The sequence below is a fragment of the Coloeus monedula genome (genome assembly GCF_965178545.1).
Source record: "Coloeus monedula genome assembly, chromosome: 4".
NCBI lineage: Eukaryota > Metazoa > Chordata > Aves > Passeriformes > Corvidae > Coloeus > Coloeus monedula.
In genome coordinates, this window is record NC_138784.1 from 31,156,659 (window position 1) to 31,181,236 (window position 24,578).

Here is a 24,578-nt window from a genome sequence, read left to right on the forward strand (position 1 = left end):
TGTACATTGGTATAGATGGAATACTGTTGATATATCACTCCTAACATTGCAACAAGTGCAACCTACATGAAAACCTGCACAGCGACATCGGTCTGCACAGTCGGGCTGACAGGAAAGCACTAAACTCTCGCCATTGTAGCTGTGGAAATCACTGATGTTTTAGACACAATCAGCTTGCAGCCACCTCTGGGGAGTGACTGCAGCTGTAATCTCCAGCTGCTGGCAAATGTGACATTTGGGTTGTTTGTTTGTTTGTTTACTTTTTCTTTGGGTATGTGTGTGTGTGTCATCACTAATACCCACCTTCTAATATACTAATTGAAAACAATTTTAATCCTTATTAAAGCGCTGTTATCTTTATTAGAGGAATACCAATACCGATCAGGACGTTCAATCTCTTGCTTCAGTCAAAGAGACTTTAGAGGGAAAATGAGGATGTTTACGAGAAGATGGTGTTCACAGTATTTGAGCTGCTTGTAGCAGCCTATCTCTGGCCGAGAGCAGCGGCCCGCACCGCGACCGTGCGCCCAAGGCTCTCCCGGGGCCGGGCCCGCCCGCCATTGCCGGGCCCGCCCGTCTCCCCGGCAACGCTCCCAGCGTGCCCCGCGCTCCCCGGGCCCCGGCGGGCGGCGCCGCCGGCGGGAGGTGAGAGGCGCCATTTTTAAACCGCTCGGGCCGGCGGCAGCCACGCCTGGCCGGGCTGTGGGGGGGTTTCCGCTGTGTGAGGAGGAGCCAGGGTGTGAGGAGGACCGGGCTGTGAGGGAGAGCCGGGCTGTGAGCGCGGCCGGGTGTGAGCGGGGCCAGCCTGGCCGCGGCCCTTCTGTGGGCGTGGGGCCGCATCTCTTGGCGAACGGGCGGGGAGGCCCCCCGGCCTCTGCTCGGGCCCCTCGCGCGCTGGCCCGGGCCGCTGTCACCGCGCAGTCGGGGCGGGAGATCCCAGCGCTCCTCCGTGCCCGCTGTGCCGCCTCCGGGAACGGCCTGTTGCGGCCTCTGTGGCCTGCTGCGTTCGGGGTCGCCTGGCACAGTTCAGGGGCAGGAGGAGCCCGCTCGCTGCAGGCTTTCAAGTGTTTACGCTTGTCTGCTTTGCTTTTCACCAGCGATCCTCAGCCACGTGCGCTGTGACGATAATGATTATTTTCCTGTGCTTCTGGATGTGCGTCTGCCGTGTTAGTGTTGTGCCTCTGACCGAGCTCCTACGTCCATAAGTCAAAAAAATTAACAGCGAAAAGGTCGTGGTGACTTAAGTAGCTTGCTTGGCCTCTCGCTCGATCTTCGTCCAGACTGTAGAGTGTATATAAAATCATGTTTCTGCCTGCGGGAGGTGTGGGATACGTATACTAATATGAAACCTATGCCCTGCCTGAACATCTCGATTTTTGAGTCAATATGAAAGGGGAGTGATTTTTCAGAAGAGTTTTGGTTGTAGAAGTATAGAAGTATTTGCAAAAAGCAGCCATTTGTATGCCCGAGTAGAACTTTGAATGAGATTTTAGTGAGCAAAAGTTTGTGTGTTTGAAGGTTTCTTGCCATGAAAAAAAAGTGGAAAACACACGTGGTGTGTGTAGATGGGCTGCTCTTGAGTACAGCTCAATTTACCAGCTGTAGCTCCTATTCAAAATTCAGTTTGATCAGTAACTGATCAGTTTCTGTCAGTTTCACTTGTTAGTGTCTGGCTAAAACACAAATTTTAACTCTGAGCTAAGAGAGAACCCTGTTTGTTGTTTTTTACCTAATAAGTAACTGGATCTGTAGTATAAGACAGAAACTGAAAGGGTGGTACTGTGTGCCATGTGTAGGGATGGACACTGCAGTAATATATAGTTAATTGTTGTTGAAATTTGTACTTTGAGTAGTGAGTGTTGTGGAGGGAGTGATAGTAGCTTGCATGAGAGTGATGTCTTCTGTAATACAGATGTTCTCCAAATTTCTGCACTTAGGTGCACAGATGTATTAAGTGGTTTTTTTCACTGGATTCTCTACACTAACATCTGACCAGTGTCTAACTTATGGAACTTTCTAGCCCTACTGTTAATATGCAGTGTGCTGTCACATTTCCCAAATTATGTAGAAGGGGGTTTGGGGTTTTTTTCTTACACACTTGGTGTTCTCGGGAAGTCTGATCTCTTATGAGTGTGTTGTGTAGCTCTTTAAGATAGGCTTTGTTTCACTGAATTGTGACTGTCTAAAATCTGGGTATCTAGTCCAAGGCTGTGATTTTGTGAACATCTGAGCTCTGTGCTGTGCCATCTCTCTGCTCCTGAAAGGAGAAAGGCTTGCTCCTCCTCGTCTGTTTACTTGGCTCTTTGTTCCTTTCCCCTAGTCCGTACCAGCTGCCCACTTTCACTGATGATGTCGCTTGCTGGATTTTTCCATGAGCTCTTGTGACTCACTGACCTCACAGAAGAACTATTGAGTGTTTTCTGCTTGTTTGAGTGTGTTGGCTTCTTGAGTTAAAACAGTTCTTGAAGGGGTCTGATGAATGACAAACAGGAATGGGGATAAAGAAATGAGGAGTGGAACCTCCTGTTCCTGGTGACAGTGAGCTCTTGTGCTGGATTACACTTTTTCATTAGTTCATTATCTGGTCTTACTGTAGACTCTTGAGCAGGGATGAGAAGGGGGTGATGTTTGAAGAGTTGCTTTCATGAGCCTGTGCTTTCTTTGAGTTTGTCACTCTTTAAGGCAAATAGTTCATTGTTTCACAAGATCTTGGTTAATTCAATTAGAAAAAAAGAAAGAGCAAATAAAGAGGTCTGGAGCTGTGACAGAAGCAGGCAGAGGAATTAGACCATACATTGTGTGAAGAAGCTCTTTGACTTCCACAGATTTTACTGAGAGTTTTACTGCTTGAGCAAAACATGGCACAAGGCTAAACACTGTTAGTTTTTTCATCAGTAGTTGCAAAATTATATTTATTGTATCCTCTAATTGTTTAAAACAGTGTTCAAACACGGTAAATTTAAGTGGTTTAAGTGTGGCTATGGTATGGAAAAGAGAGCCATGAGTGAGTTATGTATGGCACTCAGGGGAATTACCAATACATGGTGCAGCCATGTCATTTGGTTATGCCAGGTGAGCAAGAAGGAAGCCTTGCTGTTGTAAATGAAGTACCATAAAAACTAATATAAGGAAATAAAATTATATTGATATCATCATATTTTTCTCTAAATGCAAGTATTCTCTCTATTTTAAGAGCTTGTAGTAAACAAAAAGTTAAAATAATATAGCTGAAAAATCTTGCTAAAGGAAAGCCCTCTCATGATGCGCAGCTCTAAAGAGGGGAAATGTATAGTAGGAACTTCAGCAATGTTTCTCACTTTAGGAGAAGAAATAATTGGAGAAAAAAGGCAAAACAAAGGTGATTCTTAGAAATGTAATTGATTTGCTTCACTTACCTATTCTACAGTAAGTATTGCTGTTTTACCTACAGAGCATTCTTTTCCTAGATTTCAGGACTCTGCACCAATACCTTTATATTTATACGTGTGGAAAATTATGTTAAAGTTTCATAGTATGAGTTTGGAGCAACTAATACAAATTTGCAGTTTGGTAGCTTGATAAAATTTGGCAAATATGTAGGTGTAGAATTAAGCTTAGATATAGCTTAGGTGTAGAATTAAGCTTTAGTTTCTTTAAAGTATGTTTTATGCTTCTCTACTTCTTGAACACATCTCCAAGAGAGAAAGAACCTAGTGTTCTTTTAAAGTATTTCTCAAAAATTATGGGTGTAGTCTTTGTGTAATTTTGAAGATTATTTAAGGTCTGTTCACTGACTGTGAGCAAGTACTGTTAGCCATTAGCACAGAAGAGATTCTGGTTGGTAATACACTTACAGTATTTGTATCCCTAAATGTGGTTGACTATTGACAGTTTACTGCTAGAAGTTATTTGAAGTGATGTGGGGAAAAGAACCCCAAAACAACAAAAATTTTTTTGCCTGTAAGAACGTGAATAGGTTAAATATTACAAATTGCTCTTTGTGTTTTCGAGGAAAGAGCTCTCACGAAGTAATGAAATCGCTGTTGTGTTTCAGTTGTCACCAGGAATGCAAATCACGACATTTGCCGCTAGATGTCCCTGCAAGCCAAAATAGTTTTGTTTCCTTAAATACAGCTTAGGTTTTTGCAGTCTGGAGCCTTGTTTTGTCAACTGTAATTATCTCCCTCTCTTTTCTCCGTTTATCTTTTTCATGAAATCTTCATGCATATGAATACGTGGCCAGGTGTGTGTCTTGCTTCATAATTTTTGCACTTTTTGGTAGTAGCAAGAGCTGTGAGGAAAGAATATACTTCTCACCTGCAGCAGCTTGGAATAGAAAGTACAAAAGACTGTGTTTCAGCTTATCTTTTGGCTGACGTGCTCTCAGAAAACGTCGTGTTTTCTTGGTGTCTTTGACTTTATATCCATGTTGCCACTTCAGAAATACTTCTTACTCAAGTAAGCAGCAGGATTCAGACTCAACTTTAAATGGTGTGTTCCTAATTCGGAGCTTTGGCTTACAGTTTGATAGTTACATTTAGTATCTGTAGCATACGAAAGCAAAGACTTGAGATGGAGAAAAGTCCTGTTGCCTTGTTATTGTTGGGGGTTTTTTGTTGTTGGTTTGATTTGTTCTTTTTGGTAGTGTGGGGTTTTTTTGTTTGTTTTTAATAGTGATCATGTTAACCCTGTTGATATGCTTAGAAATTCTTAGGGACATGCTGCCTTGAATTTTCTCTGTATACCAGACCTTTCTGTCCTCTCATGTGATTTATTGTCCTTAGCATCACTGACCTGTTCTCCTCATCCAGCTGCTGGTTTAACAATTGAAAATGTCTTTATATTGAGTTTGAAACTTGCTGTTGTCCTTTGTTTCTCAACAGCCAACAAAATTCAGGGATGAAAAAGAGATTGTATTGATTAGAAGGTTCTTCAGAACTTATGAATATTTGAAATTGGTTGTGCATATAGGACAGTCATGGAGGAGAATGTTCTTTATTCTGATTTCTTCCTCTTCATTCTCTCAGCAAATTTGGGTAAAGCAGAATACGAAGTTGCTGTTGTTGCTTTGCCTAGACTAGTGTTATAAGTAGTAGATTTTTCTCTGACCTTTTCCCATTTTAACAATGGAGGAAGAAAAAATGGGAAAGAAAGTCTTACATTTAAGTTTTCTTGACATTATCATGTCTTAGTGGAATGGGTGTTACTTTCCTGTATGGAAGACAGATTTTCCTCTTGCTTATAGTTCAGGGGTTTATAAAATCAAATTGTAAGTGTTTAAGATACATCCATGAAGGAGTGCCATGGTAGAAAACATACATGCAACTGTGCATATAAAGAAGGTGAGGTATTTGTAGTGATGGTAGAGATTTAACATTGTTTCTGTTTGAGTTTTACTTTGTACAAAGGTACACTTTGCACGCTGCAGACCTGGAGTTCTTAGGCATCAGTCCAGCTATGCAAAAAGCTAAAATGACAGAGTAGTTGGTTTCAAAGCTTTGTAACTTCCCTAAAATTCAGTTACAGTCCTCCTTCTCCCAGATCCTGTAGAAATGTCAGTAATGATCAGATTAATACCTATTGCTTCAAATATCAAAAAGCACTAATGGGGTGTATTAGAATACTTATTTCTCTGCAACTCTAGATTTGCAGCTTTCCTCACACCAATCTGATATTATCACATTTTGCAAAACTGTTTCTGGAAAGGTCACAAGAAACCACAAGATAAGCTTTGAAAATAAGGAAGTGACATGTATCAATTACATATTTCAGGACTGAACTGTGGGCAGGTGTCTTCCAGGCTGTCCCTGACACCTTAACTCTTCTCCAGAGAGGGCTTGATAGGAATTCAATACAGAATTATCTGCTTTTCTTCCAGCTGAAAAAGTGGGTATTGAGTAATACAACCTGTTAGGATAGTGTGACAGTCTTTGACTTTAATAACTAGTAAGAAAAGCTGTATGTGTCTGCTGTCTGTGGCCTCTGCTTGAACTCTGATTAACAAGGCATAATTAGGGCATCATAGTTGGAGTCTCAGTGTATAGCATAACATATAAGTGAAAATAACATTTAATGTAATCTGTCAGATAGTAGTGCTTGTTCTTATTTTGTATTGACTCAAATGACCTTCATGTTTAAGTGTATTCTATGTCCCTGGAAGGGCTATTACTTCTAAGGGCAGGCTGCATGAACAGAGAAGAGTTGCACTTTCAGTAAAGGTTTCTAATCTGAGTTACAGCAGAACCAGGATTCTTCTGTACTTAAAGCAAAAACAGTATGTGAAACCTTTGAATTGTGAATGTATTTGAATGCTAATTACATGTCCTTGTATTTGTTCAGGTGTCTTGATCTTCTAAGATGTCAGTGGAAGGAGTGGATGGTCCTGTAGATTAGTTATACATTTATCTTCTCCATACTCATCGTGAACAGTCATCATAAAATGGATGGTTTGGGCAGTCTCCTTCCTCCTGTTGGTGAAAATGGTGATGCAGCTAATTCACAAGAAATACTAAAACTTTTGATGGATGAAAAAATGCGAAGTGAATACCATAAAGCAAATTATCAAACTGTAAGGGCAGAACATCTAAGGTACATCAATTTAAACAAGGTTCTCTCTTTGAGCTGTTAAAAGGTGAAGCTAAATGTTGAAGGGATTTATTTGTATGTGTGTTGTGTGTCAGCTATTTCTGTGTGTAAGGACAGATTTGAGTGTTGTTCATATTAGAAAATAAACAATTCAAAGTACCTTTAAGACATTGCAGATGATGTTTCTGCAGTACTTTTTATACTTGTAAATATGGGATAACTTTTCAATGTATTACAGGAAGAGAATATTAATAGCTTAGTTCTTATTTGATGTTCGGATGTTTGCTTCTGTGTGTAAGTCTTTTGAGCTTTAAGGTCTAATTTTAAAAGGTGACTATAAAGTAAATATGCATTTTATCTTTCAGATTACAAGAGGATTATACCAAATCACAAGATGAACTGAAACGGTTGTTAGTTGAAAAACAGACTGTACATGACAAATTTCAGCAGCTTATTAGTGAATATCAAGATCAGTTGCTGGGTAAAACACAAGAGCTGGAACAAGTGAGGATGCAGGTAAGATAATTTACTGGAAGGACTTAGTATGTATTTTTATCCTGTAGTAGGACCATGCATATTTTTCTCTTAATGCAGTGTGTATATAGCCAGCTTGGATATATTTCAGGTATGTTGAAATCCACCCAATCCAAGTAATGATTCTTCTCTGGAGTGACTGGGTTGAAATTACTGTTTCCTTGTTTAACTGAATCATCCAAATCCTGTTGTTAGGTGCTGTGTAAGACCCTCAGTCTCTATCTGTGCATGCTCTGCTGTTAAGGGGAGAATCATCTGCCTTGGAGGGTAACTTAGGTGCCTAAACCTGTTAGGATGAGTGACTAGAAAAATAGGTATTTGTTTCTCTTCACGATGACAGCTTTCTTCTTTCTTTTTCTTAAAAAATCCCAAACAAAATTCAAACAGAAATGCTCCTCAACATTTAAGATAACTTGGATGACACTCTATGTAACTGCTTGTTTCCTTAAACTAATGCAGGACATGTTCTTAGAAAACAAATATAGCCTCTAATCGAAGGATCCCAGACTCTGAATGGAGGAGATGCACCTCAGTACCATAATTAGAACTAGTTCCAGGGACTTCAGGGTACAGATAAGTGAAAGAAAAGTAGAATAAATTAGAATATGTCACAGTTGTGGATGAAATTTTTTGTTTTAAACTGTGCTTCTTGGTAGATAGTTTGCTGTGTAAACCATACCAAGAAATTTTAACAAAATACCATACAGAATGGAGTTTAAGGCAAGGACTCTTTCCTGATGTTTTTTCATTCAGACCAGTACCACATATCCATTGGAGAACACACATCTAATGTGTTTTGCAAATAATTGTTTGGTGTTGCTCATTTTGATCTTTTAGGGTTGGTTCACTTACTGTTTAAGTTTTTCTAGACACTAATTCTTTATCTTTAATGTGAGACTGCTTTTCCTTCCCCCATCCCCCACAAAGGAGATAAATCTCCTGGCAATTCAGCCTGAAACTTGCATTGCTTTTACCAATAACTACTGATATTCTAAATGCTTCTGTTATCTTCCAGAATATTTTTAGTTCACTAATATGTTTTTTTGCTTCTGTAACTACTATTGAAATTTCTTTAGAAAAGCCTAGAAAATTAAGTAGAATTCCTAAAATCATATTTGAAATACTTTATTCCTGGCTATGTGACCTATCACAGTGTAAATAACTGAATATGAATAATTATTTGTGATACTTTTCTGTTTTAAGGTGCTAACTCCTCAAAAATTAGAACTGTTAAAAGCAAAAATATATGAGGAATTGGAGTCTCCTATGAGAGAGCGTTATCAGAAGCTAGAAAATGTAAGTCATAAGTATTGAAATTCTATTTCATGATTGCTGCTTTATAGTTATTCCTAAAACCTTAGGAAATTAAAACTGAAAGGGGAGCAAAGTATGACATTATTTGTGTGGTACTGTTGTCCCAGGCAGGGAAGGATGAAATCATGGAAGAGGGAGGAGGCGGCATTCAGTTCATCAAAGATAACTTGTGAAACAATAGGAACATTGCATGGACATTTGAAGGAAATAAATTTGAAAACTTTTAATTGGTTTTTTGGTATTTTTGGTCTGACTTAGGAAGTAGAAAAATACAGAACACTATATAACAAACTTCGTTATGAACATACCTTTCTGAAATCAGAATTTGAACATCAAAAGGAAGAACATGCACATATTTTAGAAGAGAAGAAAATAAAATATGAGGCTGAGGTACGTAGAACATTATAGTAGCTTAGAAAACGTCTCTGACAAAGCTGCTTGAACATTGTGGAACTGTTGGTACTTGAAGGGTTGTCAGTTTGACACCATTTCATGTTTGTTTCTATTCTCTGAATTCTCAAAGCAGTTCTGTGACTTAACCTAAGGCTGCCTCTGTAGATTTGTTCAGTGATGGGTTGCAATATTATTTCTGCTATTAAAAGTAAGAATAACTTGCTTTCTGGTAAATGATTGCCAGTATGTTTGCTTAATCCTGTTTTTAATCACATTTGTGATGGAATTTGAGACATGATGCTAATTTGAAATTAATAAATTATCTGAGTAGCCAATGTAAGTTTAGACTTTAAATTACTTACATGGCAGCTTATCAAGGAAGGTAAGGTATTGTTAGAGCAGATAAGGGTGCATTTTGCAATGTACCTGTCATGATCCTAGTTTGGATCATGATGGTGATAATCAAAAGGATACTGAAAACTGGTTAACTTTATTTCAATTATATTAGCTCTTGAAGAAACTATTCATTCATTTCTTCAGACTTTCAAAAGTGTATGTAGCTAAATAAATTGCCAGCTTATTTATGTTTTAAATATATACAGCATTGTAAATGAGTTGCAGATGTCATTTGCATATCCATTTAAGTATTTGTCTGGAAGCATATATTCCAAGATGCCAGATTTGAATGTATTACTCCAAACATCAGACACAAATCAAAGCAATTGTCACTTTCAAAATCAATCCAAGTTTGCAAATGCAGTGCATTAAAAACAGAACAGTTGTCCTTCCTGGAGCTAAACCCACATGCTGCTTTACAGCCTGCCTCTCTCATGGGCTTGTTGAGTTTATGCTAGTCCTGCAGCTAATTAGCAGACTTACACAGAATGAAACTACCTTGAGCCCAGGGCACAGTGTGATCTGGTTTCTCTCAAGGGCTTTTTAACATTCCATGTCATTTAGCAGAAGGAGGCTATAAAAACATCCTAATTCTTAAATGATGGCTTGGGCATATCATGCAATTGAATCTCCTCATAAAAGGCATTTTGAGGGCTTTTGCTGCAGAAATTGGGTTTGTTCATAGAGAATGCTAGTGAAACTTTTAAAGGACTGCTGCAGATCAGAGTTTGGACTAGTCTCCAAATATGGAGAGAATGCTTACATACCTTTCTTTCTCACTCTTTTGCCCTCAGTATTATATTCAATCCATGTAACTTGTTTTGAAACATAACAGTCTATGTATTTATATGTTTGTTAATTACAGTCTCCAGATTAGTTTGTACCTTTTGTACTACTGTGTAAGAGAGAGTTGGGGGTTTTGTTGTTGTTATTGGGTTTCGGTTTGGAGTTTTGGGGTTTTTTGGGTTTTTTTTGATTTGTTATCTGTTGGGGCCTAGTCATGTTGGCTGTCTGGAGTTATTAGGAGAAATGAGTTCTGTTGTAATGACAAAACAGTGGAATCATAGGGTAAGTTGGAATAGACTTTCTAGTCCAAAATCCTGCTTAAAATATTGAAGTGTAATGAGATCAGGTTGCTTGGAACCATATTCAGCCAAGTTTTGAACATCTGCAAGGATGGAGATTTCATAGTTTTTCTGGGCAGACTATTTCAATATTTAACCATCTTCATGGTAAGCTTTTTTCATAATATGTAATTGGAACTTCACATCTTCCAGACTGTGCCTGTGGCCTCTCTTCCCATCACTGTGTATCTTCTCTTCTCCGAGCTGAAGCTTAGTTCTCTCAGCCTGTCCCTATATGTCATGTTTCCCAACCCTCAGAACATCCTAGTGGCCATCTTAACTTGACACAAACTCCAGGTACAGCTTTACCAGTACTGGAAGGGGGACAAAGGATGACTTCCCTGGATCTGCTAGTTATCCTTCTGCCAGTCTGTCAGGATTCAATGGGCCGTCTTTGCTGCAAGGGTACTCTGCTGACTAATGTTCAGCTTATTGTCTACTAGGACCCCCAGATCCTTTTCCATGGAGATGCTTCCTAGACAGTTGCTACTGGCCTGTACTGTTGCACTGGGTTACTCCATCCCAGATACATGACTTCCTCCTCTTGTTGAAGAGGACCCAGTTCTGTCCATTCCTTCAGCCTGTCCAGATTCTTCTGGATAGCAGTTCTGCCTTCCAACAGATTGACCATTTCCCCCCAGCTTGGTGTCGTACTCAAGCTTGCTGAAAGTGACTCCATGCCATCATCCATCTTGCTAATGATGACATCAATCAGTATTGCACTCTGTAATGTTCTCAAAAAGACCCCACTAGTTATAGGCATTCAGCTGGTCTTGCTTTGAATTTCCTATTCTAAGCAAGAAAACAAATGCTAATGTAATTTCTTAATATTTTAGATGTCCACTGCTGCTCTTTTCTGAATTGTTAACTGCTGTAATTGTTGCTGCCTGACATATAACCAATGTAAGAGCTTTTTATTTTTCTGATTAACAACTATCAGATTGCAAGACTGGATAAAGATAAGGAAGAACTCCATAATCAGCTGCTTAGCATTGATCCCACAAGGGACAGTAAACGTGTGGAGGCACTTTCTAGAGAAAAGGCACAACTGTGTCAGAAATTAAAAGCCTTAGAAGCAGAAGTAGAAGAACTAAGAGCAGAAAGACACAACTGTGGTGTGCAAGCAGAAAATGTTCAAAGAGTACAAGCACGACAGTTAGCTGAGATGCAGACCATGATGCGGTCTCTAGAGGTAAGACTTTTTTATTGTTTTGCGTCCCTGTAGAGTGTAGTAACAATAACACTTGGCCTGACAGAACTGTCACTGATAATTTGGCCATTGACTCTACAATTTGAATTTGTACATTTCAGATTTAAAATCAAATTGTACTTGACTGGGAGTCATGCACTGCCAGTTCAACTTTGTAAAGTCTCTCAACTGAGAGATTCTGCTGAATGATCTCCTTTCTAAACAGGCGAGTGATATCCGTATTTGTAGTCAATAAGAAGGTCATGTCAGCACTTACCACTTGGCTGGAGTTAGAAACCAGTATGTTAATAATCCGTAAATTCTTTACTCTTTTCAAAAATGTCACATGATACTCCTCTCTTTAATCCTTTCCTTGTCTGTCATCTTTTTTCCTTACCTGTGCCTCTTCTTTCCCCAACACATTACTGCAGTTGTTTAGTTCTTGGCTGTTGCTCTCCCTTAAAGAAACTGGTATTTCTGGCCTGTTGTACATTCCCCAGGATTCCACTGTATTCCTCATCTGTGGTCCTCAGACCTTCTGCTTGTTCTTGCTACCTCCCTAGGTAGTGAGCCTTTTCATGTAGATTCTTTGCACAGTGGTAGCATGCAGATAGATGGTTAATTTTCTTTTTTACTGTTATCAGTGCTGTATACCTTAGTTACAAAATGCTCTGATCTCAACTTAAAAACTGTTGTAATCTTCTTAGACAACTTTAAAGAGTGCCCTGCCGAAAATAGAAATTCTCAGAAAAAGGAAGGTGAAATCATATATTAGATCACCTTTTTGATATTCAGTAAAGATTGGGTCTTGAGTCTATAATACAGTAATTGCATTTTATTTCCTCTCCATGATGTTAATTCTTCTGTCAGTGCAACTGCATGGGCCAGCATATTATACATTTTTGAGCACCATTTGTAGTTACACTGTTTACAGCCCAGTAATTTACTGGTAAGCACACCTGCTGCCTCCTAAGCAAGTCAGATTACACCACCTCCTTATGAAGGAGGATTGAAAATGTGTGTGATCCTGTGTAGGAGGTGTTAGTACAAACAGTTGTGACTTTTGAGTAAAATTCAAGACCCTTGTTGTATTGGAATATATGGTTGAGCAAAGATGAATATTTATATATCATATTATATATTATAATGAGTCAGTAATATCTGAAAGCCCAGATCAATCAAACATTTCAAATGAGTAACAGCAACTCAGCTCCAAAAATCTTAAAAATACTTCCTTCATTCAAGGCAGAAAAGAAGTCTGCGGAACTACAGGTTGATCGAATTGAGAAAGAACTGCGGATGAGTCATGAGCAAAACATTCTCTTAACTAGCAAACTTCACAAATCTGAACGAGAAGTCAATTCTTTAGCTGCTAAAGTAAGTACTTTTCTGGTATCTGAAATACATTTTTCACATCCTATTATGTTTTTCTGTTTATATTTTGCACTAAGAATAAAATAACAATGTCTTCTGCTGTGACTTAAAATAGGTATGGAATTTTCCCCTCAGTTTCAGTTAAAAGACAATGTGACTTTTCAGGAGAAACATCATACCTAAAAGTATCTCTAAAGATTGAGGTTTTGTTCTTATTATTCCATCTTCTAGATCTTTTTCTTGAACAAGACTTGAAGAGGTATCTTTATATTCATGTTTTTAATGCTCATGAAAACAGCCAGCCTTTAGAGCTTTAAACTGATTTTATTTCCTTTTTTTTTTAATGGAGCTATGGGTTCTGGAGATCTTAAAACATATCCTCTGAATGGGCTGTGTTAGCTACAGGAAGCGAGCTGCATTGGAATTACTTGTGAAGATTTAGGTTATATTAGAAGCAGGGTAGTCACATTAGCATAGCCTTTTTCTTGGGCTAATGCCAGCATAGCTTGTACAGAAACATTTCTGTACAGAATTGCATCATAGCATTTTAAGTAGACCATTGTCTTAAAACATACTTGAGTAACTTTGGTTGGCACTAGATCTTAGAGGTTTTTTCCTATGTTTGTACACTTTTCCTTTTTTTTGAGATCTTTTTACAGTGCATATTTATGAGTGCTAAGTATTTAATTTTGGTCATTCATTAAAAACGTTCTAATTTACCATAGGAATAGGATATAGCTATACCACTATTTAAAGCCTCTTTATGCCATACTTGTCCCCCATTAATGCTAAATAGGACCGGAAAACTTGTGTTTAACATTTTTCAATAGTCTCCCAGAATATATAGAGGATTGTTACAGTCTTTACTTTTTGTATCAACTGGTTTTCTCTGCTCCCTTCCAGAAGTAGGACAAAATAAAATGTTCCAGTTGCTGTTTCTCAAAGGGAGGAAAATAGAAGCTTTACTATACTATCCTTCACCTGCTTCTGTTCCCACTCAAACTTATTCCTGAGCACAGGTGCATGTGTTTGTCTTCTGGATTTTCTGCCTTAAAAAAACCACCTTAAATCTTTTCAAGCTGCCCTGAAATGTTATCAACTTAGTATATAAGCACCTAAATCTTCCATGTAGTTACTTAATAAGCTACTGTGTCATTCTTAACCTTTTGCCACTTGTATATGCTAGCAGGTTGTAATTACATTTGTCATTGTGAATGGATTTTCATTATAAGTGCTTTCCTCCAGATATTTAATTCTCATTGACCGTGTAATTACTGCATTCAAATGCCTAAACTATAGAAAGTTTCCATGCAAGCAGTAATTTTCTTTGATTTGATGTTCTTAAAGCTCCTACTTTTATGAGGCCATTTGAGGTGTCTGCAGAGAAGTGTTTGATTTAAAATGCACTTTAAAACTGTGAAAACCTGGATTTTGGGAAAGTAATGTAGCACTCCAGGAGGCCAGGGGGACTATAAGTAGTTACCAAATTGAAATTCTTGGGGAGGTAGTTGATATTCTGGCACTGAGTATCACTGTTTTGATTTACTTATGGAGATTAAATTTACTTTTACTTTAGCTTGACTCTGAGGTATCTTTAGTCAGAAGTGAAGTAAATATATATAAATTTATTATAGTTAATTTGGTGTTGTTTTTTTCTAATTCACAGGTAGAAGAACTTAAACATTCACATAAGTTGGAAGTAACAAATATCAAACTGGAGGCAGCAAGAACAAAGAGTGAGATAGAAAGAGAGAGAAACAAGATTCAAAGTGAAATGGATGGTAAAGTATGAAATTCTTTTGTAATTGTTTCATCTGTTTACTTCCAGTTAGAATAATATAATGATTTTTTTTCTCTGAACACTCCCTGGCAGCCTTCACCTTCTGCTTCTGGTCTAGGTCGTAGATCTGACAATTCACTTGGTATTTGAAATAATTGTGTGTTTCACTTGCTCTGCTAGGTGAAGAACAGTTGAGAGCAGTTTTACATTTATGTAAATTAGTGCATTTGTGACACAACTTGAGCATAATCTATTTCAAATTATATGCTTCATATGGTTATTTTTTTCTATTATTGCTAAATTCCAGAGTCTTTCACTCTCTGCTTGAAACCTTAATGTGCTGTAGGGCTTCAGTGGTTGGGGTTTTTCTTTTTGATTCTGTGTCTGTGGAATTGATACCCATTCAATAAGGCTGCCTTACAAAATACAGTACCTAGCTCATTCTTTGAAGGAAATAGGCATTGTTCTAAGATACCTGAAGCAGCTGACTACGTAGGCAACTTGAAATAGCTTTCTAGAGTGAAAAGGCCAAAACTTTCTAGTACTAGTTGTGTTTAAATCACTACACAGCTCTAAAGAGAACTGTCCTCTTACTGATTGGCCATAGCCCCAAAATAGTACCTCTGTCTTCCTGAAATAATTGCTTCTGTTCACTTGCTTTAATATTAAGCTCGCTAAGAGCAACGAAAAAGTGGTGTTCTCTGTATTGACAATATATTTACAGTATATTGCAAACTAAAAATGTTGGGCCCTATGAAGTAGGAAACTCAGTACTGACAAGATTTAAGTTAACCTGAAATTACTGTGGAATTCCATTTGCATCACTGAATTAGCTAAATAAACAGGAGTCACTGTTAAAGCATATTGGCTTATTTGCCACTGAACACAGGTGTTAGTCACAAGATTTTAATTTGTATCGTTTGTGCCTGCCTATAGAGTCATAGATTTAGAAATGCCTTATTTGGTAATACAGGTGGATTAAAATATGTGAGTTGTTGTAGCCCAGGTGCTGGTTTCACTGATAACCAGTTACTGTTTACAGTAAACTTTTCCAGAAAAAGAAAATTTCCTTGCTCAACCTTTCCATGGCTATTGTGGAACATTTAAAAAAAATTTTGAAATCCAGACACAAGTGCTTAGTATAAATTCCTCTAGAGTTTAAACCTATAATAATATCAACTGTTTAATTACTGTTGTATATTAAAGTAAGAAACTCTCGTAGACCATGATTCCAGTGTAATGGTTACTTCTCAAAAGTTTTGGAAGTATTACTGTTATACTAAGAAAGATCTGTTCTGGTTTTCTTGTGTTCTGTTTTTTTTCCCTTCCCCCATTCATTCTATCATTTGAATTGAGATTTTTAGTTCCCTTTTATTTATAAAGTTATTTGAATACAGGATTTCATCAGGTTCTTATCAATAATGACATGTTTAACTTTTTTAAATGTATAATGCAGGACTGCTGTCCGACAAGGAAATTCTTAATGCAGCTGTTGAACGTCATAAAGTGCTTTTGGTAGAAAAGGATCGGGAGCTAATTCGGAAAGTGCAAGCTGCCAGAGAGGAAGTTTTTGACAATATTGCAGCCTTACAGAATGAAAAGTATGTCTACTGATTTCTTCCTCAACTTCTAAAAGAGGACTGTTTTGTGTTAATTTAAACTAAACACTTCTGGCATTTTGTAGTGATTCTTATGTGCATGTTGAATAATGTCTCAGGTTAGAACTCGAGAACAGATTAGCTGATCTAGAGAAGATGAAACTGGAACAAGATTCTTGGAGACAATCTGAAAAAGATCAGTATGAAGAGAAACTACGTGCTGTGCAGATGGCAGAAGAATCTAGCAAAAAGGAACTTCAGCGTTTGCGGTAGTGTGGCTTTCCTAATCTTAGCACAAATTTCTCATTTTCCCCCCTTAATTTCTTTACAGTAGACAGTAGAAAAGCTTGCTATTCATAGATACAGAAATCTTCATTATGAAATGTTCATTATAGTGGATGAAGCAAAATTATCTTTTGCACTATATAAAAAAAATAGCACAGAATTAAAAATGAACAGTTTAGAAAAAACCACTTTTCATTTGAACCTTTAAATGTTATTTTCAATGACCATTTGGAAGTAATAATTTAGCAATACACATTTGTTAAAACTGGTTCAGTGCTAGCTGCTGGCATAGTGCCAGTGTTAGAGTAAACCATTTCTCTTTCCACAATGGCACCATAGCAGCACCTGGCAAGCTGAGATCCTAATACAATGTCTCTGAGTTGGTTATTATGGTGGTGAGTTTACTTGGTTTACTATAGTTTTTGTATGAAGGTCAGTATGATAAAATGAGTCAAACTCCAGAAGTCTTACTCCTCTGTGAATTTTAAGAACAAATAGAAATATATTTTAATATTTTTTTAGTTAAATATTTATCAGCCTTTCAAATAATGCTATTTATTTGTCAGGCTGATTTTTCCTAATTTATAACATTGGTATTTTGATTAGATAAAAATAAGGATGTCTTACACAATTTTAGATTAAAAATTCAACAGCAAGCTATGCAGACAGAGGAGCTGGAAGAAAAGAAATGTGAAAATGCTAATCTGAAACAGGTAAGGTTTTATTGCATTGTAGTGTTTTATAGAGAAATACATTCCTTCCTGTGGTTACCATGTCCTGTGTTTGAAGATTAGATTGAATTTTTAAGGCTTTTTTTTTTTCCCTGGGGGACAAAATGTGTACTACAGATATTTAAAGAGAGAAGTGTTCAGAAATCAATCATGCTTTCCTGGACCTCTATAAATGGATTACAGCTTTTTGCTTCATGTGTTTTGTGGGTACCAGGCATTTCAAAGCTGAATGTTTATAGACTGATATATTGAATGCGGTTATGCACTATTTAACTGGAGATTCAGTTGCCATGGAGACTTATAAATTGTTTCTAGGTAATGCCTTGCATTTATACTGCATCTCTCATCTGAGGGTCTTCAAGTGTTTAACAGATGTTTCATAAATGAACAAACTAGTGTAAAGAGGTATATTTCTATTGCAGAGTCAGTTGATGGCAGTGTTGAAAATAAAACAATTTTTTTAACTCCTGCTCGCCTGTGATGTTATTTAGTTGGTAACAACAATAGCTTTGCATCAAAGTACTCTGCAAGCTGTGTGCACTTGCAGTTTGAGGCAGTTATTTTTTTTCTCCAGAAATCAGAAATTGGGGGATCTCAGTGTTCATGTGGAGGGAGGAAAAGGAAAAGGAAATGATCATTTCTATATGCTGGCTGCAGAGGTTGGACTTTTCAGTGCTTCCTTATTTTGTGAACTGGTTGGTACAGTCACTGCTGGCTGTAACACATTGGTGTTACGAGATAGAGGAGCCTGGATAGCTCCATAGCTCTGCTACTAAAATGTTGCATGGTCCTCGAATTCTATTCAGCCCTGGGGGCTGAAGTGTTGGATTTCTCAAGTTCTGGGGGATACATCAATGACTGAAGAGTCCTGCCTACCTTTCTCACTTCAACTGCAATAGAAACCCTTTGTCTCATAGTGATTTACTGTAAAGCTTCTGGAGAAACTGTTGAGTAAAGAGAAAAGAAACAAGTAAAAAAGGCTAATGAAAAGCTAAAGCCCATTGGTGTCTCCATTTTTTATTGTCTCAGTATCTCAAAATCAATTGCTGGTTATTTGCATACCTTCTGAAATTGAAAAAATCTTTTTTTGTTTTGGTAGCAAGTACATGATATGCAACTCCAGCTTGCCACACTTTCTCAATCAGAAAATGATTTGCTGGAGTCTAATCAGAAGCTGAAGGAAGTAATGGAGAGATCGAAACTAGAATGTCAACATGCAAGGGCTCAGGCAGAGAAAGCTCAACTGGAAACAGAGAAGTAGTTTTTTTCTTTTGGCTTTACTTTTCATGTTGCTTGTGTTTCTCATGTGGATTACTTAACTATGGATTGTCCATTCTGAATAAAGTCAGAAAGTTAAAATTAACAGGAAATAACTGGACAGTTGTACAAAATGGCTGTGCATTCTGTTGCACAGCATGTATAAAAGCTTTCCTCATGGCAGCTTTAAAAACTGGAGTTTGTTTCTATTAATGTCTGTTAAAATTAATTATTGATTAGTGAGATACACTGCTTACATAAAACGAAATTCTACTTATATTGAAGTGAATGTCAAACTTCTATAGGTATAAATGGATCTAGAGTTTCAGACAGTTCTTTTAAGAGTGCTTAAGCTGCATGGGTGAAAAAAGCTTTCAAGCATTGTATTATGCTTTGATGAGGTTCCAGGGTCCCAGTCAGTATATGTGCATATACTTCTTTTCCTTTCCCATGAGATACTTTTAGCTGATATGAGGTAAGTAAAAGCTGATAGGATATGTTCTAGTTCCTCTCATCAAAATTAAAAATAATCGCTTTCCTTTTTTTAGACAAGCTTGACCACATACCATCAAAATATGATAATAAATGCAGAAGGAAGCCAAATCTTACTCAGATTTCGTATAGAAATGAACACTTCCCTAGAATTTAAAGATTAATTTGTCAGTCTGAAATGGCTTTTCAGAATTTCCTAGCTTAGTAACCAAATATGTGTCTAACTTGTACTGGATTATTGTGTGGTGGGTTTTTTAAAAAGTCAGTGTCCCAGATTAAGTATAAAATCTCCAAGAGGCATAATGTGCCTTTTTTGTTTTGTTTTAACATCTCTTTTGCTACTAATTGGTACTGCAATTGCTATGTTGTTATTAGTTTTAAGTACTGCTTTTCAATGTAACATTTGAAGGTAGTATTGCATTTGGACTGCAGAGTATGTCACTAGCACATTAAATAGTTTGGATGTTTGCTTTAAGGAGGCGTATTCATATGTTGCATGAGATTGTTGCTGTTACTTGAATGAGATTGTCAGTGTCATTTACATATTTATGGATCACAAACCAGTCAGGACTAGGTTTTCCTGAGAAGGCAGTGGAAGGAACTTGTCAGTCCTCAGAGATCATTGTACAAGCATGTAGGTACTGGGAGATGCACTAAGGCTGGTATTGCAAAAATGAAGCAGCTTTGTAGCCTGCATGTAAGTCCTGCAGGTCTGTGCCATTGCTACCCTGGGAGCCTTGGGACATGTTTTGTTCTTTTTATAAATCTGTGAGTGATAGGACATCCTTCTTCAGCTCAGTAAATTCTTATGAGCTTGAACACCAAAGAGTTAAGTTGCACCAAAGCAAGAGGAAGTGAAATAGGGACCAAAAGATGAGAACATAAGATTAAAAGTGTCAGATAAATAAAGTAATGCCAGTTGAGCATTGAACATAAGTAGGCAAAGCAGGTGCATGTCTGTCTGTGTCAATCTTAAGCTTGGAAATGAAAATGTGAAAGGAGAAAAAGAGCTGAAGGCAAACTATGAGACTGATACAGATCAGAGAAGAGCTCAAACAGGCACTTGTTAAGCATTTTCGGAACAATGTTAGTGGCATTTAAACCAAACAAACAACACCCCCAGAACACCTCCAAAAACCCCCACACCCAACCTCAAGCATTTTTAACCATTGCCTCAGCTGAAATCCTTTTAGTGCTAAGCAGTGCTTGCCCCAAGTGCTTTGGTTCCTGGGTACTAGCAGTTATTTACAGTCAAGAGTGAGGCACAAGCCATGCTGGGTCAACTAAAAGAGCCGTAACAGGTAACACATGGGCCAGGACCCTGTTTACCATATGAGACTGGATGATGCCCAATACTTCTACTGTGGGGAGGGGAGAGGTGGTTTGCTGAGAAATTTATGGAGATGCTTCAGAGTCCCTGTAGGGAAGCTGCATCTGCTCAGGACTGGAGCAGTGTGGATGCACTAATACTGAGCCTTGGCCTTCTTAAAATCTACTGCAGAGAATCTCACCATTTGATTTTAATTTTTAACAGTAAGTAAATATGCCATTAGTTCTTGTCTGCTTTGACTTGCAATGCAGATAGCCCAAACAAACAAGGCAGCATGGAGAAACTGGCTCCTTTCCTATCCACTGCTAGAGAACACAGCCTAATTTTAGTATATTGTAACCATGCAAAGGTCTAAACAGATAACATATGCCATTGGTGGTGTGTGTTCAGCTGGAATGTTATCTAGAAACCATATTGGTGGGAGCTTCCTGATGAGCTGGTGTTTGTTCTGGTTGGGAGCACATCCTGAGCAAGTTTGTTACAAAGACTTAGTAGACCCCATAGGGCAACACCCTGCTCTCCTAGAGAAGGTAGTTGTCAGCTCTTCTGACAACTAATGTTTAGCATAGGCATCTATTCTTGTGTTCCAGTGTGATCATTTGACCTGAATTGAGGAATTTTCTGTAGGTGGTTTGACAGCATAGCAATCCAACAAGGCACCAACAATTAGCTTCTTGGAATCAGTTTTCAAAACTTGCCTCATGGTTGACCAAAACCTAGAATAATGTTAATGCACAGGTTCAAATGTCATAGTCACAGATTGTTAACATAATCAAATTTAAATCAGATTATTCAAGTATATACAAGTAGGAGTTGTGAAAAGATGCATCTATTTTAAGAGCCTTAAGGCATTAACTGAATGTGCTGCTTTGTTTGTATAACCTCTTAATCTTTTAACCTGGTTTTTCCAAAGGACTTTAGAATACCAACGTATGGAATGGCTGCAGGAGAAGCATATGCTTACTCAGCACATGGCAGAGTATGAAGAGAAATACAAGCAAATGAAGAACAAGCTGTGTCGAGCTGCTGTTGCTCAGAAAAAGGCATGTTGTCTCTTCCTTTTTGAACGATCCAGCCTGTGTGAAGTTCAACTTTATGTTGGCCAGCTAAAATTGTTTCGATATTAAGAGTTTATTTGCAGTCTACTGTATACAATAACTAAATATATTGGGTTCTTCAAGATTAGCGTAGAAATAGGTTGAAGTGACATGTAAAAGAATATTAGAGCAAACAACTTCGTTATAATGCCATCAAAGATTTTGTGAGGCTTTCTTTGCACACACACATGTGCATTGATAGATATTTAAGAGGTGGACCCCTTGATGAGGGAGGGTGATGTTTCACATACTAGACAAATGATGCTACTTTTCCTTGATGGAATATTAAAATTTTATTTCTTCTTCTAAGCTTACTTTTTATGAAATGATTTGAAAGAAAAGGCAGATTGTTTATAAAAGCTCAAGATTAATTAGCAGTGTTACACATTGAACATAGGTTAACCTACCAGTATCTTTTAAGGTCATGGAAAGTTAAGATCAACAGGAGAAAAAAAGAAGGAAGCATGCCTTTATGCTTATATTTACTCATACATGGTCATTTAAAGAGTGACTGTTTTGATTGTCAGATACAGTTAATGTTTGCTACTACAGCTGGTCACTGACCAACAAATGACTGGCAGCTGTGCCTCTTTCATTCACAACTATGGATCATTTGCCATCTCTTCTGCTTCCCAGCATGGCAATATTAGCACCTTCAAACACCACAGCATCTCTTCTTAAGGAAAGAAAATCCTATAAAGTGTAACAGCTTGAAACCATGTAATGTAGATTTAATTTTTACAGGATCTAATCTATCAAGGTATTACTTAGCTGTTTGAAACATCTGTTTGACAGAGAAAGACTCTCAATGACAATAAACAAAGGAGGATGCGTGAAAAAATAGAACTTTTGGAAGCCAAGATGGAAGAACTAGAAAAAGAAAATCAAGTGTTAAATAGGTAATAAACTTCACTTCTTCTTATCTTGAAAAATTACATATGCCCAAGGTATGACTTACAAATATGAAGTATTTTTGAAGATATATGCTACCTAGAGAAGTAACCAGAGTCAAGTCTAATGGCCTTTACAGCACTAGAATTCTTTGAATAGATTCTATTTAGGATGGGCAGCTGAGAGCTTATGAGACAACTGCAGGGCTGTCTCTTTGAGGAAAAAAAGAGAAAAAATACCTGATAGACACAGTTGCAGGAATCTGTTTAAAAGAAGGAATTGAAAAAGACTTCAGAATTGCAAGAGAAACAGACATGGCATCCTCTTTGAAATATAAAGTCCTGGTTTTTCTCTCTTCATTGAGCACCTATGGCAGGCTTGATTTGAATAATTAATTTAATGTGGCTTCTCTGACTCACTACTGTGAATGGTATTAAAAGCTTAATTTATTTTGTGTAAATTCTAATCAGTAATAGAGCAGGTAGCTAAATATGTAGAGGTACGTTTAGACAGACATGTAGGCAAAAGGATGTACACAGATCTTCTACCTTCCAGTTCTTTTGGTGTGTAAGGATAAGAAACTGGGGATGTTAAACAGCAGAGCACTTGTGGAGAGCTGTGCTGCTGTGTTGGGGTAACAAAGATTTTGAGCAATAAGAAATCTGTTATTTCCTAGACAGAATGTTTCCTCTGAAGAATATGCTCGCCTCCAGAAGAGACTAAAGGACTTGCAACGTCGGCATAATGAATTCCGGAGTATAATTCTGAATCCTAACATACCGTCGCTCAATCCAGTTGGTATAATGCCATCATCTGCCTTGCCTCCTGGGCCTGAAGCATCCTTCTCCCTTCTTCAGGTGGTGATATAAGTCGTGAAAATAATACAGCAAAAGAGGGTACTGGAACAGTCCTTTTATACTGACCTTAGCCTTAAGGAAGGTGTAGTTCATCTCTAAACAGAAGTAAGAAACTTTGAGTTATCTAGACATGTTCCCTTCCTCGCAATAGGAAGGAGTACTTGAAAGACAAAGGATATGTTACAGGATGTAACAAATGGGCAGTTTTAACACAGTTCTCCATACTTTGTCCCTCTCCTGAGAGGCTTTAAATGGCTCCGTCTGAGCAAGAAATACTACAGTGTTGTTCTCACACCACAGTTTCATTATTACAAAGCTGATTTCTTGTGTGGTTAAAAGAGTCTTACGCTGAGCTGCTGAGGGTAAAAATCTCTCTGGCTGATGTTGACCAGGTTGACTTTACAGATTTGTGGTTACTGAGGCCTCAGGTTTGTGTGCTCCTTCATCTGAGAGGATGAACAGCTGCAAGTGTATTTCTTCCTGATGCTGTTCATCAAGAATGTCAGAACAATACCCACAAAACACTGATGAGTAAAATTTAACAACTAAGGAGGTTTTGGACTTCACAGTTTTTATTTTCCTTAAAGAAAATGAAAGTATTGCTCATTTTGGTCCCTTGTAAGTGTGCAAAATGTAATAGAGCCACATTTTTTTTCCTTTTCATTTCAAGGAGGAGCAGCATCAAAGAGAGCTTGCCCTGCTTGGCAAGCGGTTGGAAGAACTAGAAACCAGACAAAGAAAACAGCTGGAAGATCTTGGACCATCTAGAGAGCGGGTAATGGGGTACAGGGACTTGGCAAGAAATAAGATCACTGGAGAAGATGAAGCACAAAGCGAGGACTCCAAATAAAATCTGCAAACTCTTGATGCTGTCAGCTTTCAATAACTTACCCTTTGTACATGCTTTTCATATTTTGCCAAAAACATGGTTGTATGTGCCTGAATAGCATAAACTATATTCTGCATAGTTACCCCTTTGTGGCTCAACTTGTTTAACTGCTTGGACTAAAGACAAAAGTACCCATTCTCACTGGGAATCATAAAAAGAATATCCAGGGTTGCCATTCATGATGGGGCTGTGCCCTGAATTTGTGTTACCAGTGTGGTGATATTTGGCATAGCAGCAGTTACAGGCTCAATATTGGGATTCAATTACAGACAGTTTGTTCCTGGTTCACTAGACTTCCCACTTCTCTCAAGTTCCCACTCCTCTGGGCATGTGTGGGGGGACTGCAAGTCCCTCCCACTGTAAGCCAAGAGCAGGTTTGGGATGATTTGATGAAGCTGAATAGCCACAAGTCTGTGGGATCTGATGATACGCATCTCAGGGTCCTGAGGGAACTGGCTGATGTTGCTGGTGTGTTTAGAAGTC

The 24,578-nt window shown here is 38.0% G+C and overlaps 1 protein-coding gene across 5 annotated transcripts; it reads left to right on the forward strand.

Annotated features, from left to right (window-relative positions):
• Window positions 1–612: 612 nt before the first annotated feature.
• CEP83 (centrosomal protein 83) lies at window positions 613–24,071 on the forward strand. 5 transcript variants are annotated; one of them, XR_014226336.1, is made up of 16 exons: window positions 613–645; window positions 6,319–6,567; window positions 6,930–7,080; window positions 8,302–8,394; window positions 8,671–8,802; window positions 11,266–11,517; window positions 12,760–12,891; window positions 14,555–14,669; window positions 16,125–16,269; window positions 16,386–16,535; window positions 17,189–17,264; window positions 18,382–18,539; window positions 21,275–21,404; window positions 22,254–22,357; window positions 23,026–23,311; window positions 23,877–23,931. XR_014226336.1 is itself a non-coding variant. In XM_082279960.1 (16 exons), the coding sequence occupies exons 2-15, from the start codon at window positions 6,419–6,421 to the stop codon at window positions 23,216–23,218; spliced, it is 1,980 nt and encodes a 659-aa protein (XP_082136086.1). In that variant the 5' UTR covers window positions 613–645; window positions 6,319–6,418; the 3' UTR covers window positions 23,219–23,245; window positions 23,877–24,071. The 5 variants fall into 5 exon arrangements, 4 of the variants coding, with proteins under 4 accessions (XP_082136086.1, XP_082136084.1, XP_082136085.1 ...); XM_082279960.1 differs by having other exon boundaries at window positions 23,026–23,245; window positions 23,877–24,071; XM_082279958.1 differs by having other exon boundaries at window positions 23,026–23,206; window positions 23,877–24,071.
• Window positions 24,072–24,578: the final 507 nt, after the last annotated feature.